Below are 27555 nucleotides of genomic sequence, written 5' to 3'. Positions count from 1 at the left end.
GAAAAAAAATCAAATAGCTATAAACCAACATTAGTTAGTACCAAGTGCTAGTATTAGTTAGTACAAGTAAGTGACAGCAACATTTTGTCGTCTTGTCTTGTCAGGCGTCTTCCCTATATGTATATCGATAAAGTGCTTTCATTATTTATCACATTTTTATAGATTGTTATGAATTATTATATTTATTACATAAATAATAAAAAATACAAGACATAGAAGCCTTAAAATTACTGACAAAATTCAATGAAATGAACACACTGCCCAAATTAAGAAATTATATTTAGCATTAAGCCAAATGAAGTCCAATAAGATTTGATGCACTGAACTTTTTTTTATGGGCATTAATTAAACAAAATATCATTACAAAATTATTGAATTTTGGACAAAATGGGCATTATAGTAAGATTTTTTGTTAATTACACAAAAAGTTAATTTTGTTTGTTTTTAAAATAGTGTCTGGCAGAATGATTTACATTATTGTTTTATTATGTTACTTCCAGTTTTCATAAATGGAATGAATATGGCAATCTTGAACCACCCCAATACTTTTGCCTATCCTTGGTAGATTATATCAAAGTGCCATGGCATTACCATCTGATCTGAAGTACTTTTTTGGAAGTGCCGTTTAAAGCTATTCAGATAAAACATGTTTTATTAAAGCATTTATTACCCCAGACCTCTGAAGCATGTACATTTACTTCAGTCTTCTTTCGTTTGGATGCCAGCAATCCCCTTACAGATTTTGACTTAATGTGCATTATTGAGCAACTTTTTCTTAAATTTTTCAAATATGCCACTTTCAGTGATGATTTGAATGTGTTATGAGGAAGAAATCACCCACACGGAGTCCAAATCTGTACTGGCCTGCATGACTGGTCATCCTTTAAAGCTCAAGCAGTGCAGGAGTGTTTTAGGCTCCCACACAGAGAGATCCATCTGTTCAGTATCTGCTCAACACAAAACAACCACAAAATCCAAGCAAACCACCAGCATCACTCTCATCACACATTCACTTCCTTGCTGCGCAAGTCACACAAAATGAGAAGCACTGGAAGATGATGGAGGATCCTTTCGGATGTAGGGGTGTGCATATGTACAGCAGATATACTGTGTGCAGCTTTAGATGACAAAATATCAAATCAAGCAACATTTATTTTAAGGCTTGGTTTGATATTGTGTCGTCCATTCAAAACCCACTGTGTAAACATAAGAGTGCCATGATGTTTAAACTATTAGCAGAAAAATCATATAGATTTGGAATACTTTTAATGTGTATTAACAAAATAGAGCAAGAACATTTAGTCTGACACAGTCAGTCAACAAGATTCGAAGGAAATGCAAAAGATCTACATTGAAAAAAAGGTGCTTTATATTAGTGCACTCTTGATGTAAGACAACAGACAAATGTTCTGGTTTAAGAGCATCTGCATGGACATCCACATCTCCTCCAGGTTCTTCGACACGCTCTCTGCCTCCTCCATCAGTTCCGGCTCGTCTGCGATGAACCGAAGATGGAGCTGACACAGAAAGACGGCATTGTGAGAAATAAATTTAAAAAATGTCAAAAACCTCAAATTGATCAATTAATAGATAATGTTTAGATGATTTTAAAATTAAAATGTACAGAAATGAGGGAGAGTCAGTATACAAAAGATGCTGAATTATAAACCATAATGGGAAATATTTTCATGTAACATTTGCTGCCATCTGCTGTTTAAAAACCAAACAAATCAAGTGTGTCCTAACCAGCACCATTACAACTTTCAAGCATAAATGAATTTTTCTATGTAAAAACGCAGTGACAAAATCATAACCAATCAGAACATTTCTGGTGTTTGTTGGAGCCCTTTTATAAATGTAAGAGATGAGAATTTGTTTGTGTTATAAAACTAATTGCATTATTACACTTAATTTAATATTTACATTATTTTAGGTTCATATAGTTTATAAAAGATCACATTGTATACACTCACCTAAAGGATTATTAGGAACACCATACTAATACTGTGTTTGACCCCCTTTCACCTTCAGAACTGCCTTAATTCTACGTGGCATTGATTCAACAAGGTGCTGAAAGCATTCTTTAGAAATGTTGGCCCATATTGATAGGATAGCATCTTGCAGTTGATGGAGATTTGTGGGATGCACATTCAGGGCACGAAGCTCCCGTTCCACCACATCCCAAAGATGCTCTATTGGGTTGAGATCTGGTGACTGTGGGGGCCATTTTAGTACAGTGACATGGTGCATTATCCTGCTGGAAGTAGCCATCAGAGGATGGGCCAAATTCTGACTCTACCATCTGAATGTCTCAACAGAAATCGAGACTCATCAGACCAGGCAACATTTTTCCAGTCTTCAACTGTCCAATTTTGGTGAGCTCGTGCAAATTGTAGCCTCTTTTTCCTATTTGTAGTGGAGATGAGTGGTACCCGGTGGGGTCTTCTGCTGTTGTAGCCCATCCGCCTCAAGGTTGTGCGTGTTGTGGCTTCACAAATGCTTTGCTGCATACCTCGGTTGTAACGAGTGGTTATTTCAGTCAAAGTTGCTCTTCTATCAGCTTGAATCAGTCGGCCCATTCTCCTCTGACCTCTAGCATCAACAAGGCATTTTCGCCCACAGGACTGCCGCATACTGGATGTTTTTCCCTTTTCACACCATTCTTTGTAAACCCTAGAAATGGTTGTGTGTGAAAATCCCAGTAACTGAGCAGATTGTGAAATACTCAGACCGGCCCGTCTGGCACCAACAACCATGCCACGCTCAAAATTGCTTAAATCACCTTTCTTTCCCATTCTGACATTCAGTTTGGAGGTCAGGCGATTGTCTTGACCAGGACCACACCCCTAAATGCATTGAAGCAACTGCCATGTGATTGGTTGATTAGATAATTGCATTAATGAGAAATTGAACAGGTGTTCCTAATAATCCTTTAGGTGAGTGTATTTTTATTAAATGTTAATTGATACTACAATAATTATACACTCACTGATGAGCAAAACATTATGGCCAGTCACAGGTGAAGTGAATAGCGTTGATCATCTCCTAACAAGGCCACATATTAAGCTCTGGGTATATTAGATGTTAAGCAAACAATCAGTTCTCGTAACATGTTGGATGCAGGAGAAATAGGCAGGAATAAAGATCTGAGCGACTTTGACAAAGGCCAGATTGTTTCAGTATCACTGAAACGGCAAGGCTTTCCAAAGGGTGTTTGGTGCCCAAAACTCTTCAATGCACGAGGGCAAGGAAGGATATCTCGTCTGGTCTGAGCTAACAGAAAGTCTACTGTGGCATTGCACTCTGCTGCTCATGGGGCTGCGTAGCTTCAGGGCAATCAGAGTGTCTATGAAGACCCCTGTCCACTGCTGAAAATGCCTACAATGGGCACAAGAGCATTGGAACTGGACCTTGGAGTGGTGGAAAAAGGTCTTTGGTCTGACAAGTCTCGTTTTCTTTTACATCAAGTAGATGGCCATGTATGTGTGCGCCATTTACCTTGGAAAGTGATTAGTGCTTTATTTGTAAATTCTGAGATCCCGGAACGGGGGGCGTGGTGACGGATCCGGCAAGTTAGTGAGGTAGGAAAAGGTAACAGAACATATGCGCAATTTCAGTTGGGTTTCCATCCAAATATTTTGATGTGCATTTAAAAAATACGCATACGATTTATTAAATGAAAACGGACATGGTGTTAAAATGCACGTCAAGGTTTATTCGCATACTGATGATGTGCATCAAAGTTTAAATATATTCTCTACACGTTGCTTGTCAAATGTGAATAGCGGTGAATGATATTAGCCTGGTCCTACCAGACTCTTGTACATTTCATTTGTACAGAGAGTCTGGCCAATCTCCATTGACAAGCGTTAACTTCCTTGAAGGCGGGTACTCTGTTGAAGTTTAAAACTATTGGATCAGCCCAGAACCACTCTGGATCAGCCATAACCAATCGCTAACGTTTGGTCGTGACGTAACCCTACAACTCAAACTAGCGCACGACATCAACGTCATCGTTCTCAGCCACTCCCTCTGTTCGCTGATTGGACCGCAAAAAAATTGGCCGGAGAAAACCCAAGAATATACCGCAAACCCAGACGGAGTCCTGAAGGAAAATTGAGCGGAAGTACGTAGGAGGGCGGAGCCAGGCTAGTATGATATAGGGGCTCCCCAAAATTAGATGCCAGATCAGATTTCGGTGGTGCCGGATCCGGCTTGTTCGGCACAAATTAAGCCCTATAAAAGATGGCACCAGGATGCACTGTGGGACGATGACAAACCGGTGGAGGGAGGGTGATGCTCTGGGCAATGTTTTGCTGGGAAACCCTGAGTCCAGCCATTCATGTGGACGTAAATTTGACCAGTGCCACAACCACGTTCATGACAATGGTGTTCCCTAGTAGAAGTGGTCTCTTTAAGAAGGATAATGCACCCTGCCACACACTGTTCAGAAATGGTTTGAGGAATATGATGAGGAGCTCAAGGTGTTGTCCTGGCCTAGAAACATGAGAGAAGTGCCGGTTCGCAAGAAAAAGCGAGGGTACGCAACAGATTAAAATATAGAAGTGCCGGTACTGCCCACTACGATCACTATACACACAAGAATACAGTTCGTTTTCGATATAAATTTTGAGCCCTTCATTATTCAAATTTTCATTTCCTCTGGAACTGGATTAAAAATATATATAGATTTTTTTATCATAAATATTACAGAAATATTATAATACTATATTATAAATATTTTCAAAGAAAAAACATCAGCTGGAAGTGAGCCCAAATCCACCTCCTCTTCCCAAAAAAAAGCATTCCATAGTCTTTATTCGGCTTTATACAGCTATGCTGAACTTGCCTGACTACGTCAGACTTCGTACTTCCGCTCAATTTCAGTTCGCTTTTGTACTCAGTCTGAGATAGCGACCTATCTCCCAGTTTTCCTCCGGCCTCAAAACAGCCAGCCAATCAACAAACAGAGGGCGGGCTGAGAGCCGTGACGTAGACGCTGATTGTACCGTGGATGCGTAGATTTACTTCACATAATCTGCAAAAGTCGTTCACAGCCATGTTCACTCCGGTATTTCGCTCGATGGTTTAGTTTTCGCATCATACATGTGTTTACAGTGGAAGTTCGATGCGGCTGAGCATGCGCATAACACACGCCATAACCAAACGTTATGTGAGTGGCTTACGGGTGAGAAAGAAAACGCTTTTCAATTATGCCCTTCCAGACTCTGTCTACGAAGCAAAGCGAAGTAGTAGAGTTTGGTATTACCAGGCTAATGTGGAACAGGATTTTAGATCAATGATTGACTGCGGACGGGGGATTCCCAGCGTATTAGAAAGAAACAGAAACAAAGCAACTGGCAGTCATGGCTAGTTGGGCCAGAAACTAGCAGGTCCAACAAAAAGTCTTATAGCTTTGTATTGGAACTTAGAGACAAAGATAATGTGTTAAGAAGCTTATATTAAAAATAGTATGTGGGGAAAAAAAAAAAAATAGTATGTGGGAAAAAAAAAAAAGTCTGCAGATTGCTTATACCGTACCTTGAGGAACAATGCAAGGTAGGATTGAGCCAAGTCAAAATCTCTTTTGGACTGAAGAATGCTGCTGATCATCTTGAGGAAACTCTGCATAACTCTGACATCTCCACCCATATCTGGAGACAGGGCCCGAAGTTCTGTTTCAATGGCAGAGGGGCCCAACTCTCTCAACAGCTTCACTGGCTCCTCATCTATCATGAGAAAACAGATGATCAACACAGTGAATGTGTTGCAAATTCAAAAGTACAATCTCATTTCAAATAACAGCATAAGAGACTTACATGAATTGTTGTCTAAAGCGTTCTCAAGCTGAAGGTAGAAGGTGGACTTCTGTGCCAACACTCCCAAGTTGACAACTTTAGACTAAGGAAGAAAAAAAAGACGACAAATTTAAATGATCATATATGCATTGCATATAAATATACATAATTCATATTCTACTTATATATTATATATAGTTTCAACTAAAAAAACAACAACAAAAAAACCCACCTTGCAACCTGTACTGTGTGTGCTAGACTAACTAAAGCACTTGCATATTTTTGCACTATTGTTGGTTTGATTACTTCTTTTGTTCTCCTCATTTGTAAGTCGCTTTGGATAAAAGCATTTGCTAAATGATTAAATGTAAATGTAAACGTATAAATATTTTCCAGTCAATACTATACCCAAACTTATACCCCCGTTTCACATACAAGGTTTTAAGTCCTAGACTAAAATATGTTTGAGCTGTTTAAACTGAAAACAACTTGCACTGGCATTAGCTTAAAATATATCAGTGCCATTGTTTTGTCTCAAGATGCACATCAGTAATGTTTTTTTCTAAGGCACGTTTATGAAAGCTCCTCAAATGTCCCAATTAAGCCCCGTCTGTGAAACAAGACCAAAGTGTTTTTATTTTTCTGAGGCATTACAAAAATGGAAAAACTTTTGATTTGTATAATCTACAAATTGACATATTTTCAACAACAGTAAATACTATCTGTGGGATTACAAATTTAAGAATTTGTTTAAGGTCTGCTGATCCTACATCCTGGATATAACATCACATGAAAAACTAAGGTCAACTACACTGTAATTTGGGCATTCAAGGTGAACATGATGGTGTAAATTTACTGATTAGATAGTTTCCAGTGAGGGGTTTTTGTCTGTTTTTGATCTTCCTACTGACAGTCAAACTGTGTGTGAATGTGTACATAGTCTTAGTGTTACTGTTTATACAATTTGGGGGGGGTACCATTATCTTCAAAGTTGGGGGTAATCGCCTGTATTGTCTTTAAAAATGATTTGTTTTAGTGGTCACATCGGCTGTTTGCAAGATTACATAAGATACCATGTAAAGTTCCCTTAGTCGGACGTGATGACTGCAGCTAACAACAGCACGTGTTCTTAATAAAGAATCCTGCTGGAGATCTTCACTTTGGAGTTTCCTAAATACCAAACTCAAGAGAGACACCATCAAAAGTGAGTTTACCTGGCCCTCTGAGGGTGTGTTTGGTTGAGCAAACTGGGGCACCAGCCCTGGAATGGTGGGAATGAAGAAGGGTGCCGCTTTGGGTAATTTTGGAGGCTCTTTGGGTTTGTTCTTTTTCTGTAGATGAAGATTTGAATTTAAGAGTTTATCAAACATATCACACTTAGGCACAGACTTGTTTTTTGCCGCTTTTACAAGCATAATACCTTGATGATGTCCAGATGCAGCAGGTTCTTCCAGCGCGAGTCAGGAAGCAGTGAGAGTGTGATCAGATGTTCATCCAGCTGTGCTGGTGAAATGTACTCAGCCATCTCAGAGCTGTCAACGTCTAAACCTTCCTCTTCTTCCGTTTCTGTTTACAAGCACAAAATTAAAAGGATTTAATATCAAGCTAAATGATTTTAAAATGATAATCAATATGATCCTGTGGTTGCACCTTTGCTTGGGCAGGTGCCTGGCAGCATGATCACAGTCGGCTCATAGTCTGCAGGTAGAGGGCGCAATGACACCATACTGCACAGTGTGTTATTGGACCTAGAAATGAAACAAAACAATATTTCTTAGGGAATATACAATTTTTCATTGAGTCATTTCTTTGAATCATAATACTTGGGTCATGACAGGCTATGCTTGGAACAGCACACTACCATACCAATAATTCTATAAAACATAACATGAAATATTTGTAATAGAAAAAAAAATATGACACTTCAGTTTGGGGAACATATTCACTATGAAGTTTATGAACTATGACTTTTGACTCAAACTCCTAATTTACTGCTTATTAATAGTTAATGTGGTGGCTAAAATGTATGTATGGGGTAGGATTAAGGGATGTAGAATATGGTCATAAAGAATAAGGCATTGATGTGTGCTTTATAAGTAATAATAAACAGCCAATATGGTAGTAATATAGTAAATAGTGAGAATAGGTCCCCAAGCTAGTGTTAGTGTATATATACACACAATTATTTAAATATAACAGTTTATTGAACCTTTTGACAAAATACAAAAAAATCCCTCATGTGTTCATTGTTGAGTATAATATTGGACACACCAGGCTTTTATAGCTAATATAGTATGGAGCTCATATTTGAGGGAAAAAAACACCTTAATATTTGATATTTATGTGGCCAAAAGTAAGATCAAATTCTGACAGCTTCAAAAGTAAATTAGTGAGTCATCAATGAGAAACATTATAGCAGACTATTTATATAGAATGCATATAAATATCAGTTGTCACTCTACAGGGTGGGCCATTTATATGGATACACCGTAATAACATGGGTGACTTCTAAATGGCCACCATGGTCACCACCCATCTTGAGGCGTTTGCCCCCTCACATATACTAATGTGCCACAAACAGGACTTTAATATCACCAACCATTCCCATGTTATTACGGTGTATCCATATAAATGGCCCACCCTGTATATCTCTGAATAATGTCTAAGTAAAATGAGAAATACTTTGTTCTATAACCAAAGCTCTGTAGTTTTAATATGCAATATATGCAATGCAGTACAATGATGATTGAGAGATGTACAAATATACATTTCTCAAAAGTCTGATGTATCATATTTGATATGCATATTTTAACATGATTGTCCTAAAACATTATGCATGGATAATCAAGTAAAACCAAGTTGCTTCAGCCCAGTAATTGTTCATCTTGAAATATTATTAATACATGTTATTCTTACATTTACTTTATAAAAATTTCACAGCAAAAAAAAATCATGTGTACCGCATTTGTACTTGTTTATACAATGGTGGTCAGAATTATTGGCACCCCTGGTAAATATGATCAAAAATGGCTGTAAAAAATAAATCTGCATTGTTTATCCTTTTGATCTTTCATTCAAAAAATTTGCAAAAATCTAACCTTTCATTGAAGTAAAAGAATTGAAAGTGTGGGGGAAAATCACAATAAATGCTAAAATAAAATAAATGCTTTTCTCCAAAACACGCTGGCCATAATTATTGGCTCCCTGTTATTAAATACTTTTTAAATACTGTTACTGTTATTAAATACTTTTTCAAGATAACAGATCTGAGTTTTCTTCTATAATGCCTGATGAGTTTGGAGAATAACTGACAAGAGATCAGAGACCATTCCTCCATACAGAATCTCTCCAGATCCTTCAGATTCACAAGTTCATGTTTGTGCTTCTTCTGTTCAGTTCACCCCACTCATTTTCTATATGGTTCAGTTTAGGGGACTGGGACGGTCATGGCAGAAGCTTCATTTTGTGCTCAGTTACCCATTTTTGTGTTGATTTTGATGTTTGTTGTGGACCGTTTTCCTGATGGAAGATCCAACCACGGCCCATTATAAGATTTCTAGCATTTTTTTTTAGGCTTTCAGACCCCCAAGACTCAAGTAATCTCTGCAATTCTCCATCTGTGATCCTTGAAGAGTCTTTGGCCACTCAAACCTTCCTCCTCACCGTGCATTAAGACAATATAGACACACGTCCTCTTCCTGGCAGATTCGTAACATCTTTAATTGATTGGAACTTCTTAATTATTGCCCTGAAGGTCAAAATGGGGATTTTCAATTCTTTAACTATTTTCTTACAGCCACTTTCTATTTTGTGATGCTCAACAATCTTTTGCTGCACATCAGGGGCCGTATTCACAAAGAATTTTAAGGCTAAAAGTAGCTTCTAACTGGCGAATTTAGGAGCAACCCCTAAAAATAATGGGCGTGTCACTCGTAAATTTAGGACTCCTAATTTTTTTGACTAAGAGTAATTCACGAAGCATTTTAGCCCTAAAAGTAGCACCTAAGCCTGGGACAGCTTAAAAGAAGTCGAGAGGACTCCTAACTCACTAAGACCTATTCACAAACCGCTTTTTGTGGCACTTCACGTTGCGATGTTTTGAAATGCGAGTCATGTGGCGGCTACAGGAGCTTCCAATCGCAAGGGAACAATTTTGCATTGTAGGGATAACTAGGGATGCAATAACGCCACCAACAACAACCAAAACTAGGCTACTCATTGCATGTAAACTAATTGTAACGTTTCATTGTGAATCAAATTAAAATGTTCTTCTCTTTGCAAACGTAGGCAGAGGCATATAGTGACAGATTAATTAAATAATGTTGCAAAGATATTGCATCAATCCATATGTTTCATTAGGCTACTAGGCTATTTGTTTTGCCTTACTCTTTATTCATTTAGGCTATTTATTCAGTTATTCATCATCTTCCGTCCTTCACACTGCTTGTGTAGCGCACGCATTCTCAGACCTGTCACCTGTCATTCATCATCGTAGGGGAGGTGTTTGGAATCATTCCCGCGTTACAATCATCAGCCAATCAAGGTGGTCACTTCAGTCAAGCTCGTGCATGAGTAATGACGTCATCCATAGCCATGGGCGTAGGTTTAGGGGGGGACGCTAGGTACTAGTCCCAATCAATATTTTGAGATGACAAATTTGTCCCCACCAATATTTAGCAAGCTACTTTGAACTGCTATTTGGATCTTTGCGCTGCTATTTGGATCGATTCCAACGGCCAAAACAACGACAGTACAAGAAACGTCGTAATTTGATTGGCGGCGGTGTATCTGACAGGCTACACGCGCGGGCCGGGACTACTTTTGTGCTTGCACTGGCAGCGAGCGGGTGGTGTGTGTGTGTGTGTGTGTGTGTGTGTGTGTGTGTGTGTGTGTGTGTGTGTGTGTGTGTGTGTGTGTGTGTGTGTGTGTGTGTGTGTGTGTGTGTGTGTGTGTGTGTGTGTGTGTGTGTGTGTGTGTGTGTGTGTGCGCGCGCGCGCGTCGACGACGCCGACGGTAGCTGTCTCTCTGCCACATACAAAGGCCAGAGTAAAACATTTTAATATTCCGTTTTTTGCCACTTTTTGTACTTTGTAGATAGATCAGCTATGCCACCCAAGAAGAAGAAAGGGGACATACGAAGCTTTTTCATAAAGCAGAGTGTAAGTAGGCAAAATAACTAGCCACACAAATAAACTAGCAGTAGTAGTGACTGACCAGGCTTTCAAATGCAGATTCTACTGTGGTGATAGTATGTGTTACCCAGGATGTTGTTACAGTTTAACCTAGCAGCAGCAATCTTTCAACTAAGGTTAAGAGTATTGATTAGGCTGTGTATGGTGTATGGCATATGGTTGTTCAGCATTTCACATTCCCAGGTATTAACGTAAGTGTGAGTATTTGTTTGAGGTACTGGAGAGTAAATAGTGTTTATGATAGAAAAAGATTATTATATTTATTTATTTAGATTTGTTTTGCTCCACAAGTTCTGAAAGTATTTCCTTGTGACAGTGTTTTTTGTTAGTGTAAATACTAATGTACATAATAATTTATGTTAATAAAACGTTTGGTTGTTCAGCATTACACAGTCTCAGGTTTTTATTTTTATTTTTTGAGAGTTTTTATTTTTATTTTTTGAGAGTGCATTTTTGAGATTATACAGTTATACTAGCTCTTTAGGGACAGTATACAGGATGGTGTATTGGGGTCAGGATACAATATAATGAGATGAAGTAGATTCACTTCTGTATTGTGATATTCTGTATTGCCAACAGTCTGAAATCGCCATTAAAGCACTGGTATCTTACAACAAAAGAATTCCAGGGGGAGGGGGAGGGGGGATGTCCCCACCAAAGCTGAGGCCAAACCTACGCCCTTGTCCATAGCAACGAAGACTCACTCTTAGTTTAGGAGTTGTCATTTTTCTTTACTAAGAGTAGGTCTGAAAGGCGTTGTGAATAACTTTTAAGAGAAAACTCCTAGCTAAAATCTTTTAGTGTGATTTAGGAGTACTCCTAGTGGTAAGATAAAATGCTTTGTGAATACGGCCCCAGAACTATATTCTTTGGTTTTACTCATTGTGATGGATGATTAAAGAAATTTGGCCTTTATGTATTCGTCATATTTAAACTCCTGTGAAACAAGAAGTCATAGATAGACAATTTCATGTTCCTAGTCACCCTGGTGTGCTAAATAAAGGTAAATATTAATGGGAATGTAGTTCAGAGATATTTTACTCGTAAAAAAATCTAGGGGTGCCAATAATTGTGGCCGACGTGTTTTGGAGAAAAACATTTATTTCATAATGTGATTTCCTCCCCACTTTCAATTCTTTTACTTTGATGAAAGGTTAGATTTTTGCGATTTTTTTGAATGAAAGATCAAAAGGATAAACAATGCAGATTTATTTTTTTACAGCCATTTTTGATCATATTTACCAGGGGTGCCATTAATTCTGAAAACCACTATCTATATATATATCTATATATATATACACATATTTGTGTGTGTTTTATGGTACTTTACACATGATTGAAGAATGCTGAAGGTCATTATAAAAAATAAATTTACAAAAAAAAAAAAAAACTATAACCTAGAGCTTTCTGGGAATAAATGCCTTGCTCTCGGATACAAAGGTGAAAGTTCACAGATTGATCCCTCTTTTTCATTTTTGGAGCCTGGTCTGACCTGATATTGTGTTGCATGGATAAAACATCAATTGGAAATGACATCGGCTTAAGTAAATTACTAAAACTATATAAAAATGTTTAATTCTTCAAATATAATGCCATTCAAACATCAGCAGATTCAATTGGCAACATCATGAACTCATTACACACATAACCTTTTCAGGTCTCTGTTCAGTCATGATAAATGATAAGATATTTGTGCTAATTGTTTCACCAAAATTCAACCGCACAAATCTTAATCTCATGTGTGTGAAATAACTCATTGAAGTAAAAACAAGAGTTTACAGACACAATATCTGCAAGGCAATCTCTTACCATAAGTAAACACCTAGGGTGTCAACATGCGAAGAGGCCAGGAAGTTCCCGGTAGGGGACATACTGAGACTGACGGCTGCCGCGTCTACCAGGAAACAGTCGACCAAACTATGAATGACAGCAAGAGAAAGTGGAAGGATGTGAAAGTGTGAAAGAAAATCATTCAGTCATTCAATTGGGCCAGAGGGGACTTCATCGGCTGGAGGAATCCCCTTTAGACAAACGAAAAATATCCAACAAACTAAATGTCACTACGGCCGCATCTTTGAAAGATAATAATTATCTCTGAATTTGGTTTCACAAGTTGCTTTGAAAAGTATCAGTGACTGACTAAACAGAAAAGGTCATCACAAATATCTAACCAGTCAATAATATAGAAAGTGGAAAAGGTGTCACTGGACTGGCCTGGTCTTTCCCTCCTTCAAAAGGCTACTTTAGTGGTTTGTAGTGGAACGACCGTGATGCAATCTCGCTATTCAATCAAAGCATTACCTATACATGTTACAAGACACGCAAAAATTAGGTTCATGCCTGGCCTCTACAATTACTTACTTTCAGGGCCAGATTATGCAAATGAAAAAAGGGAAGTTTCATTAGACTTTAGCACTTCCATTGAAAAGACATGTTAACATGGATAAAAATCAACAACTAAACATCCTATCGTTAAAATATTTAGAAGCACTCAATTGAAGATTTTTAAGGTTTTGTAATTAAACAATAAATACCTTCAAAAACAGTAAAAAAAAAAAAAATTCTAAAACTGCATAAAATGTAAAGGCACATTTTAGTTGCAACATCCTTTACGTTCAACAGTATTCAGAGCAGAAAGAAAAAATATGGGTATCAAACAAACAAATTATAGCGGCATTTATTTTAAACAACATTTATCATATACAGCAAGTCAAAACTTCAAGCGTGTGAAACGAGTAAAAAAGTAAAATGTGCTATACAAAAAAAGTTGGATTGGATATCTATGCAATTGCAATAGTTGGTTTGGAATTAAAGTTGCAGCACATTTCAGATGATAAAACAAGTCCTCCAGAAAGTAAAGAGGTTTTTTTATTCTTGAGGGTCACACTTTTATCGTTAACCTCTCATGCATTGAGCAAAACACGATGTCAGCATGCACACGTTTCAACTGCTGTAGCTCATGACATTTTTATTCTGAAGATTTTTCAGCAGAGAAGTTATTTGCATACTGATTAGGGCTGCCAATTTAACATGCTATTGTAATTTATGAAAATAAATAAATAAATAATGTCCAATCCGCATGTAAATTTTCCTACCATCTGAACTATTTGAGCTTGAAGCACCACCTTCATGGTTTCATGTATAATGACTTGTAAAGCCACTTTTTTATTATGTTTTCACTCATCTGCCAAAATAATGTAGGTTAATGTCTTTGAATTCTCTTAATTTGGGTGTTTTTCCATAGCAAATATTATATACGCAACAGAAAAGTACAGCGATCTCATCCATTAATTGTAGGGCTCACTGGCTGCCAGTTGAAAAGCCTTGGTTTATGCTCTAAACTTAGTACCTGCCAGATGGAAGATCCCATGTTCTGATGGTGCAGTCCATAGATGCTGTAATCAGCCAACGTCCATCTGGACTAAACGTCTGGACAAAAAGCATAAAGCACATTTCATAACACTTAGTTACGCATACTTAATTCACCCAAAAATGAATTACATTATTTACTCTCATTCATGCAAAACCCATACAACTTTCTTTCTTATATGGAACGCAATAGGAAAAAAATATATTTTGTCCACATTAAGAACCTTAATGGTAACCAGGACCTGTCAAGCTCCAAACAATGAGAAAAAATAACCACAATAGTAGTCTAAAGAGTCATTTCAAGTACAAATAATGGTTAAGAATGGCCAAAGACTAGTCAATTTTGAATTATGTAGTTGAAGCTGAAGCTCACCATGTCGTTGATCTGCCCACGATTTCCTGAGAATTTGCGAACAATCCTCCTAGTTTCCATGTCCAGAATGTGAACTGAAAAATTATCCAGCGCGATAGCAAGCATCCCGCTGTTTGGAGAGATCAAGCATAAATCAACATCACTGTCATCCTAACTAGGGCTCTATGACATGGGTAAAACATTTTCTTTTAATAAAAAAAAATAAAATAAAAATAAAATAATAATATTCACACCTACCAGGGCAAAGTCACGCAAGTTTTTTTTTTGTGCATTGAGGGATTTATTCTGTAAATGTGTTTCCATCATAGTTTATGTGCATGTATTCTTATCGGATTAAAATATGCATCCATCTAAATTGGGCGCATACGTTTTTTGTGCGCATTTTTCAAATTTATGTGTGTAAATTTATCTTGGCGCTTTCATCTAGCATTTTTAAGCAATGTCCCACAGTGCGCATAAAAATAGGCGGATGGAAACATAACTAATGAAAACAACAATACTGCTAGCATTTTGTGGAAGAACATTGTTTTGGTTGTGCTTCGGCTCTGCGTGACTGTGGATGAATTTGGTTATCCTACTGCTCATAAAACATTCACTACTAAGAGATATACAAGTTTAGATGGAAAGAATCTCAAGATTACTATCTGAAGACATTACTGTAGCTATACCCATTAATAGACACTGTACTTCCTTGAAAATAAATTTCAGCACAGCGCTACAACCATAATAAAATGACCCTTCACAATAGATAATGCTTTACAATGAACTCTGTTAGAGAGCTACATATGGCAATTTATCTCACCTGTCGAGTAATAAAACCAGCATCTCCGCATCACTTTTACAACATTTCAAATCCTTCAGTTCTCACCATCTCTGAAAAGCCAAGCCAATGTTGATTCTCTTTTTATTATGAGCTCTGTAGCACTCTCTTTATGCCAGTAGACTCTCCTCTATTCGGCATTTTTTCTCTTCAAATGAAATATATCCGATTAGCCAAAACATTATGACCACCTGCCGAATATGCTACGGGCCGTCCGCCTGCTGCCAAAACAGTGCAGAATCACCGAGGCATGGCCTCTACAAGACCCATGGCCTGAAGGTGTCCTGTGGTATCTGGCACCAAGCCATTAGCAGCAGATCCTTCACGGCCTGTAGGTTGTGAGGTGGAACTTTTTGATCCAGCACATCCCACGGATGATCAATTGGACTGAGATATGGGTAATTTGGTGGCCAGGGCAACACTTTGAACTCTTCATCATGTTCATCAAACCATTCCTGAACAATGTGTGCAGTGTGGCAGGGTGCATTATCTTGGTGAAAGAGGCCACTTCCACCAGGGAACACCTTTGTCATGAAAGGGTGTATCTGGTCTGCAACAATGTTAGGTAGGTGGCACTGGTCAAACTTACTTCATATGAATGGCCGGACCCAGGGTTTCTCAGCTTGCTCATATTGCTGGACTGTTGTTGTCCCACAGCACATCCTGGTGCCATCACTCCCCCAGGGAAATGGCGCACACGTATCGGCCTCCCACGTAATGTAAAAAACATTTACAACAGGGGTTGAACAGGGGTCATCACAGGCACTCTAATTGGTCATCAAATTTTGCATGTAACAGTAGACCTTCTGTGGGCTTTGACCAGACAGGATAGCCTTTGTTGCCCTCGTGCATCAATGAGTCTTGGGCCACAAACACCCTTTGGCTGGTTTGTTATTTGTCCATCCTCAGACCACTGTTGTTACATTCTCACTACTGCTGACTGGAATCAACACACAAGCCTTGCTATTTCAGAGAAACTTCAGAGACACATTCTCTTTGCCATAACAATCTGGCCCAAGTCAAAATCGCTCAGATCTTTATTCCTGCCTATTTCTCACGCATTCAACATGTTGATTACGAGAACTGACTGTTTGCTTAACATCTAACATACCCAGAGCTTAATATGTGGCCTTGTTAGGAGAACATCAATGATATTCACTTCAACTGTGACTGGCCATAATGTTTGGTCATGATGTGGTAGTCGTGGCCTATTGGTTAGAGTCAGACTGGTAACCCAAAGGTTGCGGGATCGAGTCTCAATACCAGCAGAAAATGACTGAGGTTGCCTTGAGCAAGGCACCTAACCCCCAATCGCTCCCTAGGCACCAGAGCATATGAGCGGAGTGGAGCGGTGAGAATCTCAGCTCATCGCTCACGGAACTGTTCACCCCTCCGCTCCCCCGCTCAAAACTACATCAGGCCGCTCCGCTCATTATCGCTCAGCGCTCAACGCAGTTTGCTTCGCGCTCCACTCAAATCGCCCCCCACTCGCTCCAAAAAAGGAAAAAAATCTACATGTATATCACTTTTAGCTTAGACCACAGCCTAACCTCCTAAAGAACTAATGAGCAACAACAACATTTTTCAAATAGAAATTAGGCCTATGTAAGAAGGAATACAGCCTACACAAAAAGTCCTGTAAAATTAAACGAATAAATGGGCCTAATAATATAAATAAAAATCATATAAATTATCAGATGGTTATATTTAATAATCACGAAAGGCCTAACAGGTACACCACAGGGTGCGCCTCAAACCATCATATTCATCCTCGCTGAAGAGCTTCTGAGTTGAAGCCCATCTCACTTAATTACCAAAGCAGTGCTCCGCTTGCAGATTCACGCCTCAGGGTCAAATCTTCTGTACCATAAAAAGTGTTATTAAGGGGGAGGTGCCTGTGTTGCACGGTGTGTTCCTGAATTTGGGGGCAGAGCTATCAAGATAGGGGTTTGATCCTTTTGGGCAAGGGAGTGTTTGTCGTGGGGATTTTAAATATCAACAGCGTTTCTCATAAATCGCTTACTGCAACTTTAATATTTTTAATACCTGTCCCTGTGAAGCTGAGATGATGCCGGGGTGGCTGGCAGGCTTTGTGAATGTAACAGGTCCTTAGATTTAAACTTCCAGATTTTCAGAAGGCGATCTGCTCCCACACTAACAGTCAATTGGTTCAGCGCATCCACAGCGACCCCACGCACAGGCCCTGTATGCGCTGCACACACAAACACACAAAATGCTATTGAGATCAGACAGGAATTGACACATATTTCGCCCCTGATGTTCAGGACAGGGTTAACTCACCCTTGTCCTCTCCGTAATATCCTTGATGAAAACCAGACTGCATGTTGTACACATCAATGTGTCCTGAAGACAGTGCAACCACTGCAAAGTTCCCGCAGGAGGTGATATCCACAGCCTGGACAACATATGACCAAATCTGATTAGTAGTCATCTGTTACATAGCTAAATGTTACATGCAAACATAAATCACATCTACACACTTACGGTTGCATGGACATTGGCGATAAGGTTCCTGTTAAGGCGTTCAGGCTGCAACCTGTGAGCACCCATTGAACCTTTCTGGTAGTTCCACGTCGTAGTCATAAGGAAACCACGGTGGCATGCAATAATGCCATCCCAGTCACTCTGACGAGCCGTTTCTATACAAAATAACATCAGCAGCATTACACACAGTTATAGCTTTCAATATTTTAGTTGTAATGAGTTATTTATAAGGTAATTCTAACACTGTTTTGGATATAGAGAGAGGATCAGAGTTTAAATTAAAATTCTGTCATCATTTACACACCGTCATGTCGTTCTAAACCAATCAGACTTTTATTGTAATATTCACCAATTACCTCTAAAATAAGTTAGTTAAACTGTGCATTGCATGTAGCCCCTGAGTACAATAAGCAAACCCATTATCATTCTGCTATGAACATAATTGTCCCCCATTGTAAAAAGAGCACAGCTTTGGAAAACAAATGAAGATATTTTAAAAAGTTCCAGTATTTTTAGGAAGCCCAAACATGCATGCATGACTCATGGGAAACTATGAGGTTTGTTCTCACTTCAAACATGCATGATTGAGCTACCGTTTGCCACATTTGATGTGCTCTATGTTGGGCTGGACCCGAATATCCGAATATTCGAATAAATCGTTCAGTGGGTTGGTAATCGATTTGAAAATTTGACATTCGAATATTCGTTTTTTTTTTTGCACACCTGGGATCCTCCGCGAAACGGTTCTCATTCGCACTTGAATAAGGCCGGCGACACACTGGCTGCGTGGCGTGTCCGTTTTTTATTTCGGCTCCCATGTTAACAGGTTGGAGTTTGCACACTGCCTGCGTGAGACGCGTCTCAGGCGCGGCTCGAGCCACGCGGAAAACGCGTGCATGCTAGAAATAGAACCGACGCCGTGTTCCAGCAATGGGAGTGTTCTCTGGCTAGAGCGCAGAACAGAGGAGTGTGTATGGACCGAAGTGCATGTCTGAGCTTGTGTTTTGGGTTAAGCTGCATTGCTTTGACATTGTGGAAAATAGAATAATAGAAACAAAATATATTAGCCTTTTTACCCGTTATCATCAATGTAAATTAATCTCGTTTTTAATTTGATTTAATTTAGTTTTTCTTTATTTAAATTTCGTTTTTTTCTTTATTTAAATTTCGTTTTTCTTTATTTAAATTTCGTTTTTTCTTTATTTAAAATTCGTTTTATCTTTATTTAAATTTCGTTTTTCTTTATTTAAATTGTTTTTTCTTATTTAAATTTCGTTTTTCTTTATTTAAATCTACCCTTTACTGTGTCAGTAATTTGTTAGTCAGAAAAATATTAGACTACCTTAAAAGTATTGCTTAAGTTAACAGACCTGTGTGTGTGCGTTTTATATCACTAGTGCAGTGTCCGTTTTCGGAGCATATAAGCCCTGCCCGCGTGAGGCGAGCCGCTTCCCGCTCGCGCTGTTCTGTAGTTTACTAAAAGTTTATTAATTCTGAACGTGTCGCGTCTCGCGTGTCCATATTGTACCAAATGCGACACTGCACTCCCTTGTGAAGTCGATTGGATGAACGGTTCTCGAAATAATCAAAATGCAAACGGACAGACAGACACACAGAGATTCCTGCCTTTATTAGAGAGAAGAATATGTTCAGCCCCCTCTCTCCGAAGCTTCGAATATTCGATGTTCATTACTACCGAAGCTTCGAAGCTCAAAAAATAGTATTCGGACCAGCCCTAGCTCTATGCATGTGTTTTGATCAACATTTAATCCTAAATTAAATTTGTTCATCATATAAAGCGAGACTTGGAGTAAATCACTTGATTCATAAGGATTACTTATAAAAATGTCTTTATGTACTTTTTGAAGCTTGAAAATTTTGGTTGTGTGGACTTTCAAATGAATGAACAAAAATAAAGAGAGAATATTAAAAATATCTTCAAGTGTGTTCCGAAGATGAACAAATGACATGAGGGTGAGTAAGTGATGACAGAATTGTCATCTAATCATTTTAAAAACATACATTATCACCGGTAATTTAAAAATTAAATAATTTACACACCTGAGGCAAAAGTTGTAATGGTTGGAAGTTTTTCAGTGTCGTTCCTCACACCTTTTTTTTTAGCTTTTGTTTTGTTGAGGGTGCCTGTTGGTAAAAAAAAAAAAAAGAAGTATTTTACAAAACAGATACTACTTGGGCCAAACCAAGATGAAATCAATTGTCTTCATAATGTAACAAGCCCATAATCAAGTGTTTAAAAGTAATACTTAAAAAAATTAAAGGAATACTTCAGGCAATTTTAGGTTGACTTTGTGAAGACTTTCTGTTTAAAACAGAGTGCTGTTTGTTTAACTGACAGATATAACAGCATGGTGTGAATTTGAAGGCGGGACCACCTGTAATAAGTAGTTTAGCAAATAATTGACTTGATAGTTTGAATGATGGGAAACTAAGGCTTAAGGGTTTTTAAGAATGTTTGGAAAATTGTTTGGAAACAAGGTAAGCCTCGCTATTACTAATAATCTGAACAAACTCAAAATTATTAACTTAAAAAGTATACAAATATTCAACTTCAAGAACACCCTAGCAAAGCATTAAAAACCACTTCAGAAATTGTACAAATCTAATTATTTTTGATGCAAATCTGTTTGGTACTGCTAGTTATAAATGCATTACACACTTTACCTTTACATGCACTAACAAGAAAATGGCAAGTAGTTATTACCGTGCCCCAAACTCTTGTTGAACTTTTCATGAACAGTTGAAAATGACTGCAAAGTACCATCTTGACCTATTATGAGAAGTAAAAATATTAGATCATTATGCTTAAATACACTTATCTGCGTTTATACGCCTTTATATATTCATAATGTACTGGTTATGACAGTACCTGCGCTAAGGATTTGAGAGCCGCTCTGGTCATGGTGCCGAATCTTTGTTGGTGGGGCGCTGTGACCAATCCGATGTCTTAGAAGACGGCCCTCCCCTCCGGAAACGTCAAAAATCCACACCTACATCACACATACCATTGTTTACTGGCATAATACACATTCAAATTCTACCATCACATCTGAATAATTTACATCAGTGGTTCCCAAACCTGTCCTGGAGTACCCCCAACACTGCACGTTCTCTTTGTCTCCCTTATCAAACACACCTGATTCAACTCATCAGCTCATTATCACATGGACAGGTTTGGGAACCACTGATTTACATTATGAAAAACAAGCCAGAACAAACACAAACCCGTATGGCATTGTCCGCTCCGTTAGTGATCAGGAGGGGTTCATTTTGAAGAAATGTGAGGCCGGCAATGGCTGTTGTGTGAGCATCTCGCATTTGACAGACTAGTTTCTTCTCCTCTAAATCCCACAGCCCTATGTGTCCAATAGGACTGCCAGATGCCATTATTGGATGCCCATCTGCATGGCAAGGACAAAGTAAGTGCAATTTAATTGGAAAAGTATAGTATACACTTTGTGAGGCCTAGGCAACAACATTACCTGTCCTGAAGGATAAAGCTGTGACTGGACCCCAGTCTTGTTGGAACTTCATCAGTGTTTCATCAAACCTGATATTGTGAATGATGATCTGGCCAGATGCTAAACCCACACCCACAACATCCACAGCTGTAGTCTAAAGAGATTCATTTCGACAGAACTAGTTATCACACAAAGAAATCAATTAAGGAACCTATAAGAAAATAATAGGCACCAAATTGTTTAGGTGCCACATAAGAATAAACATTTAAAAAAATGTTAAACACTTAATTTCAGCCATCCTATCTTGTGTTTACATCTTTCCCCTCATTTTACAGCATCACAACTGTGATCCATCTTTTGTGATGTCCTGGGAACTAAGGTTCACTTAAAGTGGAAACTTGAACGTCTTTTCCAACTTGAGATTTATATAGTCACAAAGAATTACTCTTTACACAGAATCTGAGCCAGTGTTACAGACCATAATTATGTCAGCATCACTTGGCCACTGAGTGTACTTTGGCCTCCTTCTCAATGCATTCTATAAATGTTGTCTTATGTCTTGTACACATCCAGTCCATTTTTCTTCTTTAGTAATATCTGAGAGGTTAATGTGGTGAAAGGCAGCTCTTCGAGTTGATTTTTATTTTTAGCTCCTTTATCATCATGTAGACAACAGGTTCAAGTGTAACTTTGCCGGTTTTCAACCTGCTTTGTATTGTTACGATGTCGGTAGTACATGAACAAAACACATCATTCAGCAGAATTTTGACAGCTCCAGGGCTTTCGTGAAAACTACAGATTATACTTCCACATTTTTGTATCCTTTGCAATTTTTTCATATCATAACATGTACATTTATATTGTCGCCAGTGGTGATCTTAGAAAAAATATCACTCACAAATTAATATTTTTGGTCGACCGTTTTAGGAGCAGTCTGTAGCCCTCTCATTGAACTATGAAAGAAGGGATGGTTGATGGATCGTCCACCAACTGACTTGGTTTGAACTTAAATCTTAAAACTTTTATCTTTTTTAAAAATGCTGGAAAAGGTATGAAAACATCCCTGTAAAAGGGACGCAACATCTTTTAGAGGATTTTATCATCTTTGATAGTTTCGTGCAAAGGTTAAAAATTGTTTTAATATCAGTCAGTTACTCGACTGTTTTTGAATTAGTCAATTATGAATAGGTGTAGTTTTAAATGTGCACAGGGTAAAGAATAATAATAAAGAAAGTAATGAGACCAACCTGCTGAAGAACAGTTACAGCAGATGCCCATCCAGGAAATGTGAACAGGAGTTTGCTGGATTAAGAAAGGAAGATTTGTTTTATTATTTCAAACAACATTAACACAAAGGTCATCATTGAGAACAATCATCATCTGGAATAATGAGAATTACAAACAATATAGAAAATATTTGCATTGTGACACAATTTCTCCTTTTCATCTTTAAAAACTTTTCGGAGTGGAATATGACTTTGGTGAGTTTCATCTCGTAAGTAACACTGCTACCAAAAATGTTTGCTGGAATGTCATTATAAGCAATGCAAATACTAAATATATATATAAAAATTATATCTTCAAGTAATGATACTTCATATCATTAATCTACAATTGAAAGGCACAGAGCACACTTCAACTGTATAAACACTCATTTTAAATGTCATGGAAGCCACTAATATCAGCAACTACATTCAGCATTCATTAGAAGTGCATACTTTGATTTGATGTTCCATAACTGAAGACTCCCTTGACTGCTTCCGAACAGGATTTTGTTCAGGTAGGTGCTCGGGTGCATCAGAGCAGAGACCTCAAATGATGCTTTGTCATATGAAATCTGCAGGTATGTGTCTGCAGTGAGATTGACAGAACATATTACATACACTGTGATTCTGCTGAAAGAAATCGAATTTAAACATAGCAAAAATAACCAACCAACCAACCTTCAGACGCGATATCCCAAATAATGACAACATTGTCCTTGTCGACAGAAATGAGATGATCTCCGAAAGGCAACAGTAAGTGAACATCAGCTTGATGGCCTTTGTATGTGTTAACAACCTGGATGGAAGAGACAATAAAAACATATTACTTATCACTAATTCTTATTTCAAAGTCTCTTTAGTTTTATGCATCTTTAAAGGTGAAGTATGTAGTTTCTGCGACACAAGTGGCACCTACAAACTGCCCTTCAGTGAGTCGTGATTCGTGCCTCCCCAACTCAAAATCACAAACAGCTCTTACAGGTGCTTGTGAAGGCATGTCTCAACAGGAAAAAGCAGGCTACTTTCAATAAAAGGTCTAAAATATTAGGAAAACTTTTAGCTGTGTTGCTATGTGTCATGAGTAAGAAAATGAGTAGGGCTAATAATCTGTCTAAATTAAATCTGTTCATCATATAAAATGATCAAGTCTCTTCAGAAAACTTGGACTACTTTGACAGTTCATATGGATTAGTTTTACGATCTCTTTATGAACTTTTTGAATTGTCAAAGTGGTAGTTGCGTAACTGTCAATGGAGGGACAAAAAGCTCTCAGATTACATCAAAAAGGTCTTCATTTGTGTTCTGAAGATGAATTAAAGGCTTACGGGTTTGGAACGACATGAAGCTGAGTAATTAATGACAGAATTAAAAAATTTTGGGCTAACTATCCCTTTAAACACTCTCTGGCTCAGCCTGCTACAGTAGCCACGCTCCAAACTTTCGCTATAGGTTGAGCTGGCAAGAGACTGATGGATCTGAGCGGACCACTCTCAGTGTTTGGATGATGCCTGGGGGGCTCAATGTTTACACTTTTGGGGGAGATAAACCCATGAATGGCATACTAATAGTAGTCAATGAACAATAAACTATAAGAAACTAAAAGAAATATATTTAGATAAAAAAAAATCTTACATACTTCACCTTTAAAGGAATACTCCACCGTGTTTTCATATTAAACTATGTTTTTCCCTTAACTAAGACGAGTTGATACATACCTCTCTCGTCTCAGTGCGTGCACTTAATCGCTCAGGCGCGCGGTGACACTTTGAAAGCCCAGTTCATTCAATATGTGCCAAGCAGAGAAACAACCAAACACCTCCACGTTTTCCCTATTTAAATACAGTTACTCGCGTAGTGTAACTCGACCTAGGACGGTGACACAAAACAAAACGTTGCGCTTTTCTAAGCGTGTAAAATGGATAACTATATTGTATGGCGGAATACCATTGCAAGTGCTTGTAAGCACTTCGTCTTGGCGCAGTAATATCTTCGCTAGAGGGAGCGGGGGCCGGTGAGAGGATTTTTCACGAGTGAAGATATTACTCCGCCAAGACGAAGTGCTTACAAGCACTTGCAATGGTATTCCGCCATACAATATAGTTATCCATTTTACACGCTTAGAAAAGCGCAACGTTTTGTTTTGTGTCACCGTCCTAGGTCGAGTTACACTACGCGAGTAACTGTATTTAAATAGGGAAAACGTGGAGGTGTTTGGTTGTTTCTCTGCTTGGCACATATTGAATGAACTGGGCTTTCAAAGTGTCACCGCGCGCCTGAGCGATTAAGTGCACGCACTGAGACGAGAGAGGTATGTATCAACTCGTCTTAGTTAAGGGAAAAACATAGTTTAATATGAAAACACGGTGGAGTATTCCTTTAAGAGCACAGTAGATCACTAACTATGGACTTTCATGCTTTACCTCTCTGCTTTTTGCAAAAGCTGAGATAAGTTTTCCATATGCAGCATACACAAGCATACGATCTGCCGCCAGGGATGAAATGTCTTCTGGCAGGGCATTACCTGTATAGGTGGTTATTACAAGTGTTTCAATCAAATGCATATGGGAAACTATAATTGTTTGATCATGTATGTGCTGAAATGTGTTGTAATCAAGAAATAAATGTACTGAATCCTACTTACTGACTGCAACGATTCCAAGTTTCTTTACCTACCAGAAAAAAAGATGGGTTCATTTTATATTGCACTGAAAGCAGTACCATAAATTAAAGGGATATTCACCCAAAAATGAAAATTCTGTCATAATTTACTCACCCTCATGATGTTCCAAACCTGTAAGACTTTCGTTCATCTTCGGAACACAAATGAAAATCTTTTTGAAGAAATCTGAGAGCTTTCTGTCCCTCCATAGACAGCTATGCAACTAGCACGCTTCAAAAAATGTCTTTATGATCTCTTTATGAACTTTTTGAAGCGGTAGTTGTATAGCAATGGAGAAACAGAAAGCTTTCAGATTTCATTAAAAAGATCTTCATTTGTGTTCCGAAGATGTACAAAAGATTTACAGGTTTGGAACGACATTAGGGTGAGTATTTATTGACCGAATTTTTTATTTTTGTGTGAACTAACCCTTTAATTAATAAAAAGACATATTATATTAATTATTTATTCATCAAGTTATTACAACTTACAATTATTATCACACAACTTATATTACTTTAATTTTAACACCATATTTGGTTGATTACTGTATCTAGAAAAGTATGCCTACGCAAATAAATACTGAGTAATATTAATACTGAACAATGTAGCCTATAACAACATAAATACATGTAACAGTGCAACATAACAAAATAATATGCTGCCAAATTTTGCACAAAATTAATCTGTCACTTTGATACAAAACAAAAACATGCATTATCTAAACCGGTTTCACTAGTGCATAAGATACCAAAAAAAGTACCGTAGTTACATGGTAACTTTGAGTACCTGTGGTGGTGATAATGATAACAATGGTGCATTTACTGAAAAGCTTGTTTAGAGTTTACCTTTCTTTTGGACACGGTATCATGGTAGTAGGCTACTATCGTATTTTAGACATTTACAATGGTACTATGGTATTCTTGGACATAATGATACATAATCTCCATACGGTACCATAGTATTACAATCACTGTAACGGGTTACAACTCGCGCTTTGACATAAACCAGACCACAAGTATTTACATTGTATTCTATGGTGAATTCAAGGATTCTATGGGTCCCATATGCATGATAGGCTACTAAACTTTTAAGTTATGTACCATGGATTTTAAATGATTCTCCCAAGTACTTCAAATAACGGTATTACCACTGAAGAGGTTAGAAACAGGTTAGACACTAAGCATTATTTAACTTAGCATTAAATATTCTATAAAGAGGTTGTTTTGACTGAATTCCATTCATTGGGATTCGCACTTACATTATATGTGTGGAAACACTGTCCGACTGCAGTGACCACATAGAACTCTCTGTGTTTCTTATGGAAGCGAAGCACGTGCGCCAGATGATTCGAGTAATTCCCCAGCGCCCTGAATCCAGAGAAGATCGTGCTTCCTTTCTTTCCCGCAGACATATTTCTCGTGTATTTTCACCCGTAGGACTTTAAACTTCACTGACTTTGCACGGAATTCAAGTAAATGTTTAACACCGTTTCCCCCACATTTTTGTATCGGAACCCGATGTTGTCAGATGGTGTTACATTAAACACGGTTCGTCTGGAAACTTTCTACAATGGGTTCCTACTCACAACATCAATCATCCTATTTTCAAACATTTTTGCCTACAATGCAAAAAAAATAACAAATAATCCCATTTGTTAAAAAAGAGAACACACTGAATGAATGAATATAAAGGCATAATTCTTTATTTTCATAAACGTTGTTGTCTACATATATACATGGGCTTATATATTAGTAGTTTCTGTTAATATAAACATTTAAAAATTATGAAAAAATAAAAGACTGGCACAGTGCATGCCATAAGACAAAACATTTCAAATATTTAACTGTTCAGCAAACATTTGAAAATAAAACATTCATGCTGTGCACACTGTGCAGAACAAATACATTCATCCATCTATCAATCAATTTGACTTAATAGATTGATACTTGTCCTATGTAGGGCTGTGAACAGAACAATCAGCTTAGACAGTTTTTTTTTTTTTTTTTTGTTAGAGTAACAAATTCTGTTACTGGCTGTTTTGCAAGTTCTTTAGCAAAAAACTACACCAGCATCTCAGGAAGGATTTCTT

The 27555-nt window shown here is 37.9% G+C and overlaps 1 protein-coding gene across 1 annotated transcript; it reads right to left on the bottom strand.

Annotated features, from left to right (window-relative positions):
* Window positions 1-636: 636 nt before the first annotated feature.
* wdr36 (WD repeat domain 36) lies at window positions 637-27021 on the bottom strand. The gene is made up of 23 exons (XM_079870750.1): window positions 26725-27021; window positions 25446-25473; window positions 25225-25325; window positions 23483-23600; window positions 23258-23390; window positions 22787-22841; window positions 21561-21693; window positions 21304-21479; window positions 20948-21068; window positions 20783-20848; window positions 20119-20202; window positions 18058-18212; window positions 17854-17968; window positions 17599-17764; window positions 14733-14841; window positions 14340-14419; window positions 12800-12907; window positions 7449-7546; window positions 7219-7364; window positions 7013-7129; window positions 5820-5901; window positions 5542-5729; window positions 637-1517 (listed from the first exon to the last, which is right to left on the bottom strand). Exons 1-23 carry the CDS (start codon window positions 26875-26877, stop codon window positions 1368-1370), a joined length of 2682 nt encoding a protein of 893 aa, XP_079726876.1. The 5' UTR covers window positions 26878-27021; the 3' UTR covers window positions 637-1367.
* Window positions 27022-27555: the final 534 nt, after the last annotated feature.

The sequence above is a fragment of the Squalius cephalus genome (genome assembly GCF_949319135.1).
Source record: "Squalius cephalus genome assembly, chromosome: 5".
Lineage (NCBI taxonomy): Eukaryota > Metazoa > Chordata > Actinopteri > Cypriniformes > Leuciscidae > Squalius > Squalius cephalus.
Note: the sequence above shows the minus strand (reverse complement) of the source record. Positions and strands in the feature narration are given on the sequence as shown.

Bases quoted from the DNA above. Each gene is read 5' to 3' on its own strand.
- wdr36 (XM_079870750.1), bottom strand. From the start codon at position 26,877: ATGTCTGCGGGAAAGAAAGGAAGCACGATCTTCTCTGGATTCAGGGCG. The intron at 25,326-25,445 runs GTAAGTAGGATT...CCACCTATACAG, and splicing joins ACTTGGAATCGTTGCAGTCA to GTAATGCCCTGCCAGAAGAC. The intron at 21,694-22,786 runs GTTGGTCTCATT...GAATCTCTTTAG, and splicing joins CTGTAACTGTTCTTCAGCAG to ACTACAGCTGTGGATGTTGT.